Source organism: Bubalus bubalis, chromosome 24 (assembly GCF_019923935.1).
Source record: "Bubalus bubalis isolate 160015118507 breed Murrah chromosome 24, NDDB_SH_1, whole genome shotgun sequence".
NCBI classification, from domain to species: Eukaryota; Metazoa; Chordata; class Mammalia; order Artiodactyla; family Bovidae; genus Bubalus; species Bubalus bubalis.
The window spans coordinates 38,137,550-38,150,761 of record NC_059180.1 but is presented as its reverse complement, the minus strand read 5'-3'; the positions used below and the strand labels follow the sequence as shown (position 1 = coordinate 38,150,761).

The 13,212-nt window shown below is 56.9% G+C and overlaps 1 protein-coding gene across 2 annotated transcripts; it reads right to left on the bottom strand.

The window, feature by feature from the left end:
- Positions 1 to 3,727: 3,727 nt before the first annotated feature.
- NAGPA (N-acetylglucosamine-1-phosphodiester alpha-N-acetylglucosaminidase) lies at positions 3,728 to 12,480 on the bottom strand. 2 transcript variants are annotated; one of them, XM_006054912.4, is made up of 11 exons: positions 12,326 to 12,480; positions 11,763 to 12,218; positions 10,681 to 10,820; positions 9,623 to 9,731; positions 8,433 to 8,561; positions 7,744 to 7,949; positions 7,592 to 7,639; positions 6,387 to 6,515; positions 6,097 to 6,228; positions 5,942 to 6,005; positions 3,728 to 4,527 (listed from the first exon to the last, which is right to left on the bottom strand). In XM_006054912.4, the coding sequence occupies exons 1-11, from the start codon at positions 12,409 to 12,411 to the stop codon at positions 4,317 to 4,319; spliced, it is 1,710 nt and encodes a 569-aa protein (XP_006054974.2). In that variant the 5' UTR covers positions 12,412 to 12,480; the 3' UTR covers positions 3,728 to 4,316. The 2 variants fall into 2 exon arrangements, with proteins under 2 accessions (XP_006054974.2, XP_025130441.2); XM_025274656.3 differs by lacking the exon at positions 5,942 to 6,005 and having other exon boundaries at positions 4,329 to 4,527.
- Positions 12,481 to 13,212: the final 732 nt, after the last annotated feature.

Sequence of the window (13,212 nt, the reverse complement as noted above, 5' to 3'; positions counted from 1 at the left end):
ACTCTTCAACCCACTGCATATACATACGGTGCAAGAACAGACATGTACAGTTTATCAGAGTATTAAATCCAGGCCTCAGGGCCCCATTTGACCCCGAGTTGTGGGGGTGGGCTGCGGGAGGCTCTTGGCCAGGTGTCCAGGTGAAGGAGAGGGCCCTGCTATCTACTTTCCTGGGCCACTCTCCCCTCTCCCTTGGGTTTTGCCCAAGTCCCAGAGATGCACCAGAGTCCTGATGTCAGGAGTGGGTGGGGCCTGTTTGGGGTGCCGCCCATCCTTCCTGCGAGCTCCCCTGGGACCCAGAGGTGGGTCCTGGTGGCCACCAGGTGTCACGGGATTCTGGGAAGGGTCCCTTGTTTTAGGAGGAGGAGGCCAAGGAGGCATGAGGGGTGCAGGGGAGGTGTGCTTCCTGTGGCCCTGACGGACCCCTGCCCACTTTGGCTGCGGTTACCAGCCGGGCCCACCGCACTCACCCCTCCTGTTTCTCCATGCTGTCCTGGTGCTGTGGGTGAGGGCTCTCTGAGGAACAGCCAGCCGCCCATGGGCCTGGTGGGTGATCAGAAAGAGCTCCCTGAGGCCTGCGAGCTGGGGTCAGGTCTGAGCCACAGGCCCTGATGATGTCAGTCTCCTCCCAGGAAGGCCCTTGGGGTTTGGGTCCAAAGACAGCAGAGAGCAACACAACCTGCCTCCCTGTGTCCTGAGGGCTGCCTCTGGGACCAATTCTTCCTCCACGGCCAGGGGACTCCACAGAGGAGGCAGGCTTTATGGTGCAAGGGGTTCCTGTGAGAGTTTGGGCAGAGCCTTGAAGGAGCTGGAAAGAGCTGGAAGGAAAGGCACCGGGTGGCTCTCTAACTTCTCCCCAGGCCATTTCCCTCCCCTCCCTTCAGTGCCCACCAAGACACTGCTGAGAAATGTGGGTCCCTGAAAAGCACCATTTGAAACCCCTAAGAGTTCTGGAGGCAGGACACAGACCCCTCAAGAATCCAATGATAGCAGCTGCATCAGGGCCACAGAACCCACCCAGTGACTCCAGGATCGGAATCTTTTTCTGGGGTCTCTCCAGATGCTCAGATTGTATACGGAGCAGCCCAGCGGCTGAGATACTTGTCACCATGGCAACTGCCCAGCACAGGGCACTCTCCAGGTTCCCAGTCAGACCCCCAGGACTTCTAGTCCACCTTCCACGTTCTGTGTCCAGGGGTCTTCCATCACCCCCACTTCCATCACTTTGGCTTGCAGCACCTACTGTAGGACCCAAGCATCCTGTTCCCTGTAGGGAACATCACAGGCTGTCCACCTGCTGTCTTCAGCGGGGAGACAAAGACACAGAGACCCACAGACACATCCCTGCAGGAACTCAGAGGTTGGGAGATGGCCTTGACATTCCACTTCTTTGAACCAAATTCTCCCTTTCTAAAGTGATACTAGGGAATTCCCTGGCAGTCCGATGGTTGACTGGGTGCTTTCACCACTGTGGGCCCAGAGTTCGATCCCTGACTGGTGAACTAAGATCTTGCAAGCTACACAGCATGGTCCAAAACCAAAACAGAACAACAACAATAAAAAAATGAAACGACCCATATTACAGCAACTCGGCTGCAGCGATGGGCTCAGTCAGTTTCCCGCATTCATGTCCCTTTGCAGCTTTTCATCAAGGGGTGAAGCTTCAAGAAGCAGCTTCACATCTCTGCCTGGATCCCTGTCTCCACCTTGACCCCAAGTCTGAACCTGATCCTGGAGGATGAGGTATCAGAGCTACATCCGCAGCTGTGGTCACTTCAGACCAGGCCCCCACTGGCCCATTATCGGATGGCAGAGACCTGAGTGAGCCCAGCTGGACTCACTGATTCTAGTCCAAGTCAAGAGAATCACCCAGGTGGCCCTAGAAGCATGAAAAACTACTATTTTTCCTGAGAAGCAGTGACTGTTATTTTAAGCCACCACTTTGGGGCTGGTTTGTTATGCAGCACTAAATGCCACTACAGTTGATGGGGCTTCCCAGGTGGTAAAGAACCCACCTGCCAATGCAGGAGACATGAGACACAAGTTTGATCCCTGGGAAGATCCCCTGGAGGAGGGCATGGCAACCCACTCTGGTATCCTTGCCTGGAGAATCCCGTGGACAGAGGAACATGGGCTACAGACCATATGGTTGCAAAGAGTTGGACACGACTGAAGTGACAGCACATTTGGTGAGGGCCCGCTGCCGGGCTTGTCGACGGCCGCCCTCTAGCATGAGCTCGCGTGGCCTTGCTCGTGTGTGTCGCGTTGCAGAGGGTGCTCTCGTCTCTTCCTATAAGGTCACCACCCTCACGACCTCATCTAAACCTCATTTAATGAAACCAGATGCCCCACCTCCTAACACCATTGCACTGCAGGTCAGGGTTTCAACATACAAACTTCGGGGGATGCAAACATTCAATCCACCACGTGCCTGGATCTACTTGAGAACCTGCTGGAAGCAGCAGCACCTCCCTCCAGGTACCCTCCGCATAAAGCTGCCAAGCACACAGTGGGGTGTATTACGAGGCAGGGTGTCGCCAGGCACTTCCTAAAGACCCTTTGAGGCCACAAGTTACAAGCTCTGATCTCACAAGGATGCAGGTCACAGTCAAGGGAAGCCAGCCGCTGGGGCTGCGATGAGCTGGATAGGACATAGATGGGGACCGGCCACTCTTGGCTTGGACAACTTATCTCGTCGCCTCCAAGGGCATCCTCTGATGCTGGGACATCACGCTTTTTAAAAAATATTTACTTACTTGCTTATTTGGCTGCATCTGGCCTTAGTTACGGCACAGGGGAAACGTCATTCCGTCAGGAGGGATTTTCGTCGTGGTGTGTGGGCTCGGTAGTTGTTTCTTGTGGGCTTAGTTGGACCTTGACTTGTGGGGTCTTAGTTCCCTGACTGGGGACTGAGCCTGTGTCCCCTGCATTGCAAGGTGGATTCTTAACCACTGCAAGTCCTTCTCTCACTCCTTTCAAAGAGAAACCAGAAATCTGGAGTTGTTATCTCTTGACTTGTAACTGTTGGTAACTAAATTTTACTAAAACACAGTGCAAACTCAGAGTGCTGTCCAGATGCTCACAGCTATCACCTGGGAGGCTGGGGAGACCTGTAGTCTGGAGTCCGCTCCAGGCCAGAGTCTACATGTTTAACAAGCTCTCCAGGTGATTCAGTGAAAGTCGCTAAGTCATGTCCGACTCTTTGCAACTCCTTTGGAACTCTCCAGGCCAGAATAGTGGAGTGGGTAGCTGTTTCCTTCTCCAGGGCATCTTCCCAACCCAGGGATCGAACCCAGGTCTCCCGCACTGCAGGCAGGTTCTTTATCAACTAAGCCACCTGGTGATTCAAGTACACTTGAAAGTGAGAACCCCTGTGCGTGCGTGCTAAGTCGCGTCAGTCGTGTCTGATTCTGCAGCCCTATGGACTGTAGCCCACCTGGCTCCTCCGTCCATGGGATTCTCCAGCAAGAATACTGGAGAGGGTCGCCATGCCCTCCTCCAGGGGATCTTCCTGATCCAGGGACAGAACCCGCATCTCTTATGTCTCCTGCATTGACAGGTAGGTTCTTTACCACTAGCACCACCTGGGAAACCTCTGGATTAAACAAAATCAATCAGGGAGCTGGACGTGCCATGGGCACATCCCGACTCTGACTCTGGTTAAGCAGTCCCCCACGTGTTAAGGCCTAGGGGCCCCTCAAGTCCACGACTGCTAATTCAGACAAGGTTCTTTTATTATATCAATTTATTTTATCAATTTATTCAAGTGGTAGAAAAACCCTCTCAGCGGCAGGGCAAAATAGAGAGCCTGTAAACATGATTTCATCCCTCCTCCCTTCTAAGGAGCTTCCTGCGACAGGTAACACCATTCCAGTGGGCAAGTTTGACGATGAGGTCTGTTAAAAAAGGGTCCCATGATGTGGCTGTCGTCTCTTCAGCCCACCCCCGTCCGGGGGAACGGCTGGACCCTCCCACTTGGCTGCGGCATAGTCATCATGAGTTCCGTTCACAGCGGCTCCGGCCCTGGGAGGCGGAGGCTCTTTGGCAGCAGTGGGCAGGCCCTGGCGGGGGGCAGGCCCCGTGAGCAGCAGACACAGGCAGGCGGGGACGGAGGCAGGCACTCTGGGAGCGCTGGACTGCATGTGCCATGGCAGGCGGCCAGGCGCGGGGCTGAGGCACGTTGCTGTCGGAAACCCGGCTTGGCACCCAGGTCTCGACTACCCAGATGGGTCGGTGGCCTTGGGACTTCCTCTTGCAGAAGCCAGAGCTCCTGGAAATGAGCCTCGGGAATAGGACACAACCGGCAGCGGGAGGCTTCAGTCCTTGAAGGGGTTACAGGAGTCACCCAGCTGCTCCTTCTCAGCGGCCGGGTGCTCCCCGTTCACCTCCTGCAGCGGGTGGTAGACATAGGCCCCATCCAGGTGCCGGCTCCGTGCGGCCCTCGACCCCAGGAACAAGGACACATTCGCTGCTGTGCTGATCAGCAGGAGGAACGCCAGGGCCAAGGTGATGGCCAGCCAGGTGGTCCTGTGGGTGGGAGAGAACCCGGAACAGGGGTGCTGGATGCGATTCGGGCTGGGGCAGCGCTGGAGGGGCTCCCCCTCCCACTTTACTCTTCCTCCCAGAACAGGAGCACAGCATCAGGTGCCTCCAGGGACCACACAGGGGGAAGCAAATGGGCCTGCGGGGGTGAGGAGCATACTCCACACACATTCAGAAGCAGCGCGGACAGTTATTATGTGGGACAAACCTTGCCTGTTATCGGGCTCCCACCTTGCCTGGTATTTCAAGAGAAGTAGGGAAAAACAAAGATTTTGATGTGCACCTCCCTGAGTTTGAGATGCTGCTAACAAATGTTAACATTGTACAGGGCACAGAACACACAGCTGGAGACCTAATCCACCCCAAGAGGTAGCGGTTTGCATCCTGGGTTCCCAAGGATGTCGGCAACAGAAGCTGGGCTTTCTCCAGAATCCTCAAAGCAGACAGAGCAGCGGGGACCCGCACCCCTTCTTCCCAGGCAGGGAGCTGGTGGGGGGGCGGGGCAGAGGGAAGCGGGGGGCGGTCCTTCAGTGATCCTTCTTCCTTCTTGGGACTCTTGGTCTGAAATCCTCACGCAGCAGCAGATGTAAGCTGACTGCCTGGGGCAGGGCCTGCAGCCTGTCCCTCAGCCCCCCACAGCTCCTCTCCCCTTGCTGTGGGACCCCGTGGTCTCATAGCTGAGACCTGAGCCTGGGGTGCAGGGCTCCTGGGCGACCCCGTCCCTGCCGGTGCGTTTCCCAGCACACCTCCAGGGTTTTCCTCCCAGCCCTCACCCAAGCACCAGGTCAGGATCCCCAGGAAGGACCTGGGATCTGCGCTTTGTGATGAGCTCCCAGGCGCTGCCTCCAGGCCAAGGCCAAGGCCCAGGGGTTTTTCATTCACACCTGGTTTCCACCTCGAGGGGGTGGGCCAGGCACTGCCCTGGGCTATGGGAGGGACAACCACGAAGAGAGGTCTTCCAAGGGGGGCTCCCAGACCCACAGCATCGGTTCTTGAGCCCAGCTCTGTCTTCTAACACACACCCCCTACCTGGACGTCAAGTTAGAGACCTGTGCTAGAAAATAAAGACCCCACTTGAGGGGTGAACATCCCCAGGTGCGACAGAAATGACGTGAATTGCTCAGAGCTTCTGAACCGAAAGCTGAGAAAACAAGCCCACACCCAGCCCCCTCGACTCCACCGTGGGGGTGGCCAGGGTCCTGCTCAGCGTCTCCCCTGACGGCTCAGGTGGCTGCATCAGCTGGGACTCTCCCTGAGCTTATGCCGAAGAACGGTCACCTAGGTGCCTAGCAGCTACCTCCTAGCCCTGCCTGGGCCCTGAGCAGAGGCCATACCTCAAAGGTGGAGAGGTGGGGGGACTTCTTCCTGCCCCCGCCCCAGGTCCCACCGAAGCACCTACCTGGTGAGAAGGGAGAGTTCTTCTGCCCGCACAGTGACCTCAGGAGGTGGGAAACACTCCTTCACTGCAAGAGGTCAGGGAGAGGCTGAAGGCTGGGAGAAGAGGGGTCTGCTCGCTCCTGCTCCCGGGGAGGGGGGCCCTGGGAGGGGCCGTACCTCGGGAGAAGAGGCTGCTCAGGGTGGGTGACCAGTTGACACTGCAGTTGCCGGTCTGGGGGTCGCAAGGACACTGGTGCTCACACTTGCAAGGGCTCTGGCAGCCTGGCCCGTACCAACCGAGCGGACACTCTGCGGGGAGGAGCCAGGAGGACAGCGGTGGGGCCCGGTGGCCAGGCCTCTCTCTGCACTGCCGGGATGCGCCCGGGTGTGGGCAGAGCCGGGCTGACGCAGGAGCACTCCTTGCGTGGGGCTCCCTCCTGGCTGACTCAGGGGACATTCCCGCTTACCCTGCACACAGGTGTCTCCAGTGAAGCCAGGGGGACAGGTGCAGGTCCCCTGCACGGGGTCGCAGGTGGCTGCATCCGGACACTGACACTTCTGGGCGCAGTCTTCCCCGAAGAAGCCACTGGTGCAAGCTGCGGTGGCGGAAGGGAGGGGTCTCTGCCAAACCTGGCCCTGCCCTCCCATCCCAGGCTGGGGCCCAGGGGATTGCTAACGCATCTTCATCACCCCAAGGGGCCCTGTTGCTTCATGTGTTCTCCCAAAAGGCAGTTCCGGAGAACGTGCCATGTGGCAGGCCTGAGTCCACGCCCTCATGGAGCCTCTGCTCTGTTTGGCAACAGCTTCTGGTCTAGGCAGCCAGCGAGCCAGAAGGCATGCGTCGCAGGACGAGTGGAGACACGTGCGCTGGAGGGAGGGGGCCGAGTGCGGCAGCAACGGAGCACTGAGGCGGCAGGCTGGAGGGGCCACCGAGGGCCTGATCTGGGGCGGGGAGGGGGGTGTGGCCGGAGCACCCAGGGCCTGGCAGGCCATGCTGAGGAGTGCAGACTCTCCACTTAGTGCCAAAGAAGCTGCTAAGGATTTAAGCCACGGGTGACAGCAGTCCTGTAGGACACAGCTGAACTGTGTCCTCCCAGAGACAGCTTCCAATTCCAGAACCTGTGAGTGTGAGTTTATTTGGAAATACTGTCTCTGCACATGCAATTAAGGATCTCAAAATGCGGAGCCTCCTGCATTTCACATGGACCCAAATCCCAGGGGCCTGGGGTCCGTGTAAGATAACGGAGAGGGAGACTGGACCTGGACAAGGGAGGAGGCTGAGCTTGTGAAGTCAGAGGCAGAGACTGGGCTGAGGCAGCCACAAGCCAAGAACGCTGGGGCCACCAGGAGCTGGAAGAGGCAGGAAGGACCCTCCCCCAGACCTTTCAGAGCGAGCGCGGCCCTGCTGAGCCCTTGATTATGGAGTGCTGGCCTCCAGAACTGTGGGAGAATAAAGGACTGTGTCCATCCCGAGTTAGTGGACTCTTGCTGCAGTAGCGGCAGGACACTGACATGGTGATTTACACATGGAGCGAAAGCGTGACACAAGAGCGAAGAGACTAGCGGGCCAGGAGGCGGGGATAAAGGCAGCTGAGGCTTGCAGCTCCCAGGATCACCCCTGCCCGAGAGCCCCAAGGGGTACCAGGGAGGAGGCTGGCCTGGGGGCGCTTACCCTCACTGCAGTTGGACCCTGTCCATCCAGCTTCGCAGCGGCAGCCAGCTGCCAAGACAAGACCGAGAAAGCCAGGTGAGGGCCGGGCCGGGCCGGGGCCGTGAGAGTGGGGCACCCGGGCCGGAGCTGCCTCCCGCAGAGCCACCACTCACTCTCCGTGCAGAGCCCGTGCTGGCTACAGTTGGCGGGGCCACAGTCCAGCTCGTCACAGGCAGCACCCCGCCAGAAGCGCCCCGTGCACTGGCAGCGCCCCTCCACACAGGTCCCGTGGCCGCTGCAGTCCGGCGGCTGGCAGCGGGGCTCGTGCACACACACCACAGTGGACACGCGGCGGGGACAGCGCCACATGTTGTCCTGGCTGCAGGGGGACAGGAGTGTGAAGAGAAGCTGAGGTGCTGGCCACGCCTCAGATCACCCACTGGGGGACAGGAGTGTGAAGAGAGGCTGAGGTGCTGGCCACGCCTCAGATCACCCACTGCAGAGCCTGAAGGCTTCCTCGCTTCATCTCTTCTCCAGCCTTTTATAGGTGTTTCCCACCCCAGGGCCTTTGTACATGCTGTTCTGGGCCCAGTCACCTCCGCACCCTCCAGCTCTCAGCTCATGCTTCTCTATCCTCAGGTCTTTCCTGATCATCACCCGCCCCTTCCATTGACCCTGGGCAGTGCTGGTACATTATGTATGCCACTTTGTGTAAGCAGCGGGAAGCTGGCATCTCGGCTTCTCTTGTTTCTCTACTGAACCCCAGAACCTGGCAAATGACAGGCACTCAGTATTTGTTGAATGAGACAGCCGGGGACAGGCCTGGCCTTGGACCTCAGCAACGGGGCTCTGGTGGGTTTACCAGTGATCAGACGGGTAACTGGCCAAGGTCCCGTTGAGCACGAAGGTGGCGGAGCCTCCTCCATCCAGGTTGATGGCGTTGACCACATCCTGTTTCAGCAGGAACTCCGCCATCTCCCACAGGTTAATGCTGTGGCACAAGATAAGCGCTGCTGACCTTGCGGCATCTGCTTCCGGGTTAGTGCATCTTACTTTCCACAGTGGACAGTATCGCACACCCGCTATGGCAGGCAGATTTCTCAGTGCTCCTCCCGCTCAAAGTGTCCTGTCCAAATCCCTGGAAGCTATGACTGTAACCAGGCATCACCCTCATGATCGTGTTAGGGTACACAGCACAACCATCCACACGTGGGGACCCTGTGCTGGATGATCTGGGGTGGTCCCAACGGAATCACAGGAGCCCTTAAAAGCAAAGAGCTTTCTCAGGCTAAGGCAAAAGACGAAGTGAGGGAGAGTGGAAATACGAGGGGGTTAGATGGATTTGACACAGCTCTGGGCCCTGAAGATATGCAACAGGAGGGTATACACATGACAAGGAACATGGGCGGCCTCATGAGTGTGGAGGCCCCCAGACAGCAATGATGCAGAGACCTCAGTCCTGCGACTCCAAGGACTGCATTCTGCCAACAACCAGAGTGAGCTGCCAAGACAACTTTCCCAGAAGCTCCAGACAAGCCCCCTATCTGGCCAAGAACTGGATGCTGTCTGTGGGACACCCTGAACAAGAGAACCTAGCTGAGCACCGCCACTCTCCACTGACTCTCGACCTAAAGAACCCCAAACTAACAAATCAGTGCTGCCTGTGCTAATCTGTTACACGGCAACAGCAGAGCACACTCACTTTACAGAGGGGGAAATGAGCTCAGAGGGGCCAAGTAACTTGTCCACGGCCACAGAGCCAGCACATGGCAGAGCTAGAATGGGAATTGAGGTCTACTCCCGGATTTGTGAGTAGACACTTTGTGATAATTTCCTTTCACTCCAACCACAGCTCAGGAGAGACGAGGCCCTAAGTCAAGGAGACTGACAGCAAATGTGTGGAAGGTGATGAGTTTGTGGAAGTGGGACAGACCTAGGGACCCTCTGCCGGTGGGAAGACAGGGGATGGGTGAGTGTGAAGATCCCCAGGGATCACCTGAGGGTCAGAAAGGCAGCTGATGGTGGGCTGAAGCTCCTCAGAGCAGGACTCACCCCCGCTGCTCCGTCTGCCCATCCACGTGCAAGAGCACCAGCTGCCCCTTCCGGTCGTGGCCCACGGCTGTCCTGGCTGAGATCACGTTCACAAATCTGCTGAAGGAACCTGAAGGAGAGGCAGCCTGGCTGATCGCCTGGCCCTTCGGGAGGCCTTCTGGGCTCTGCCTGCCACTTCCTGCCAGTCTGACACCACTCTGCACCTCTAGGTCTGTGCACCCAGCTATCTGCCTGCCCCTGAACCCTGCCCCAGTCCATCTCCACAGAGCAGGCAAAGGGCTGTTCTTCAGTGTAAATCAAGCAAGATTAACCTCCAGGTGAAAACACTCCAATGGCCTCCACTGTCCCAAGTCTAAACTCCAAATGCCTTACGGGTGCCTGGCGTGACTTCCCTGCACTGCTTACTCTACCCCATCTCCTGGCGGTCTCCCCACAATTCCACGCAGACACCTTCTGTTCCTTCTGGCTGGACTGGGCTTCTCCCCAGCTCTTCCCATGGCTTGCTCCTTCTGAGCTACATCACCTCCTCCATGAGGTCTTCCCTGACCGTCCAATCTAAAACAGCCCGTTTAAACACCTAGGCCACGGCAGACCTTCCCTGCCCCAGTATTTCACATCTCAGTGGTTCTCAAAATCCAATGTCAATCAGAATCACCCAGGGAGCTCCTCAGAACACACACTCTTGGGCCTCACCCCAGGGATTCTGATTCTGTAGCTTCAAGGCAGAGGGGGAGGGACTGAAGTTCTGTGTTTATACCAAGATCCTGGGTGACGCTGAAGCTCCTGGTCCACAGACATTTTAGGAACACTCCTCTACTGCCTGGTTCATAGCTCCGTGTCTCGAACTTCTGTCTTAGCACTAACCACTTCTTTTTAGTATACTATATATCTATTTCCTTTCTTATACATTTCACGAAGCAGGGATCCCCCACTGATTCCCAATACCTAGAACGGTACTTGTGGAAAGACTTCCCCTACCACCCTGGTTTTCAAAAGACTTATTGCCAACACCCCTACTCATCACCCACATCTTATGGTACTCAGTGTCCCCTTCCCACCTGTCTCCTGGGTCTCCTCACACTCAGCCGCCTGACTCTCATTGATGTAGATGCTGCCATTGCGAATCAGCCACACAACCCCACTCAGCAGCTGCACAAACGGATTCTCAGTGTCCAGCACCTCCTCTTCAGACAGGTATCTGGCCACAGGGAAGCAGTGAGATTCAGTCAACAGCAGCGGCAAACTGTGCGTTTGCTCCCCATCCCCACCCCCTGCCTGGCTACTGGATTCCTTCCTCCTGATGCCCAGGAACCTGCCTGGTCCTAGAAGCAAACAGTCCACATATCCCAGTCTACACTTCACTTAACAGAAACAACCAACCCCAATAGATCTCAAGTCCACCTATAGCCCTCAATCTCTCAGGCTGTCACCCCAGCAAAATTACCATCTGATGCCTGCAACAGCCTCTTAACTGGTCTCCTTGCTTCCACTATGGCTCAACCTGTTTAGTGTCCAGCAGGGTCAGAGCAAGCTCTTAAGTGACCAAAATCAGTTCTGTCCTCCTCTGATACTTTCCTCCTTCCTTCCGTCCCTCACACACCAAGCCCCTCTGCACCTCTGAGCCTTTGCACCTGCTGTCCCTTCTGACAGCAATGCTCTTCCTCCAGTTTTGACCCTGGTTGACCTGTGACTAAATTTCACATTAATTTTCTCATGTGTTTAAGGTCACCTTCTCACACCAGTCTTTCCTGATTACCTTCCCTAAACTCAACTCTCTATTTACAGTCAGTTCATTCTGTTCATTGCTTCACTGCTTGTATACAATTTAAATTAACTTAATTGTTTCTCTGGATTTTGTTTAATTTTTCACTAGTAATGGGGGCTATGTGTGTCCTTTTTTGAAGGCAAAGACTGTTTGCTTGTTCACAGCCATACCCCCAGTGCACACAGACCGACACAAAGCAAGCAGCGTACCAAACTGGAAGACGAATAAACTACATGGAAGGTACTACCTTCCCCTTCCTGGAGATGCGGAAACGGAGGCTCAGCGTGGTTAGGCGACTTGAACACAGCGGCACGGCTACATCTCGATTCTCAGGCCCTCTGCCCTAAACAGTTACCGGACACCCTGCCTCCTCACCCGGTGACCAGAGTCCCGTCGCGGCGGATCCCGAACTGCGCGTTCTGCAGCCCCCCGGCGCTGCTCACCCGCCGCCCGCCGCTCACCACGTTGCCCAGGCACTCGCCCGTCTCCATGCGGAAGAAGCCGCCGTTCTGGGCAACGGTGCAGCCGGACAGCCGCGCCGTCTCCTCCACAGTGGCGCGGCGCTTCGACGCGCAGCCGCCGGGTCCGCCGGGTTCCAGGACCGAAAAGGTGCGCAGGGGCTCGGGCGCTTGCGTTAGGTGACCGGGCACCGCGCGGTCTGCGAAGTACGAGACGAAGGTGCGCACGGAGGGGCGGTGGGCGCCGGCGGTCTGGGCGGCCGGCGGCCAACTCTCATGCTCCAGGCGGCCGGCGTGCACTCTTGTGCAGTCCCGGGCGAGGCGCGCGCGCGCGCGGGAGTAGGGCAAGAGCACGTCGTCGTCGCGGGAGGCCCTGCGGGGATTGGGGGAGGGGCAGACAAGAGTTCGGAGTGCTGTGCCCAGGGCTGCGGGACCACCCCCGCCAACAACCGGACTTGCCCCCGCGAGAGCTGTACTCACCCCGAGCCGAGGTCGCCGGATGCCTCCAGTAGGAAGCCGCGCAGCGCAATGAAGAAGAGAAGGAAGCGACCCATGGAGGACGCCATTTTGGACTCGGACCTCCGGTCACGTGAGCCTACCCCACGTGACCCAGGACCACGCACGGGTGGCAGCTCTTAGCTCTGAAGCATTTGTACTTCTTCGGATATCGCGAGATATCGTCCTGATAACTTGCTGTGTTAATTTTTTTAGAGGGGGCGGGGTTCTGGGATGGCGGGAACGCTTAAGTTGTTGAAGGAAAGTTATGTCCAACCTAGATAGCATATTCAAAAGCAGAGACACTACTTTGCCAACAAAGTCTAGTCAAGTAAAGTCTAGTCAAGGCTATGGTTTTTCCTGTGGTCATGTATGGATGTGAGAGTTGGACTGTGAAGAAGGCTGAGCGCCGAAGAATTGATGCTTTTGAACTGTGGTGTTGGAGAAGACTCTTGAGAGTCCCTTGGACTGCAAGGAGATCCAACCAGTCCATTCTGAAGGAGATCAGCCCTGGGATTTCTTTGGAAGGAATGATGCTGAAGCTGAAACTCCAGTACTTTGGCCACCTCATGCGAAGAGTTGACTCATTGGAAAAGACTCTGATGCTGGGAGGGATTGGGGGCAGGAGGAGAAGAGGACGACAGAGGATGAGATGGCTGGATGGCATCACTGACTCGATGGACGTGAGTCTGAGTGAACTCCGGGAGCTGGTGATGGACAGGGAGGCCTGGCGTGCTGCAATTCATGGGGTCGCAAAGAGTCAGAGACGACTGAGCGACTGAACTGAACTGAATATTGAAGTCTACGGGAAAGTTGACAAAGTGGTATAAAGAACCTCTTTTGCCTGGAAAATCCCATGGACGGAGGAACCT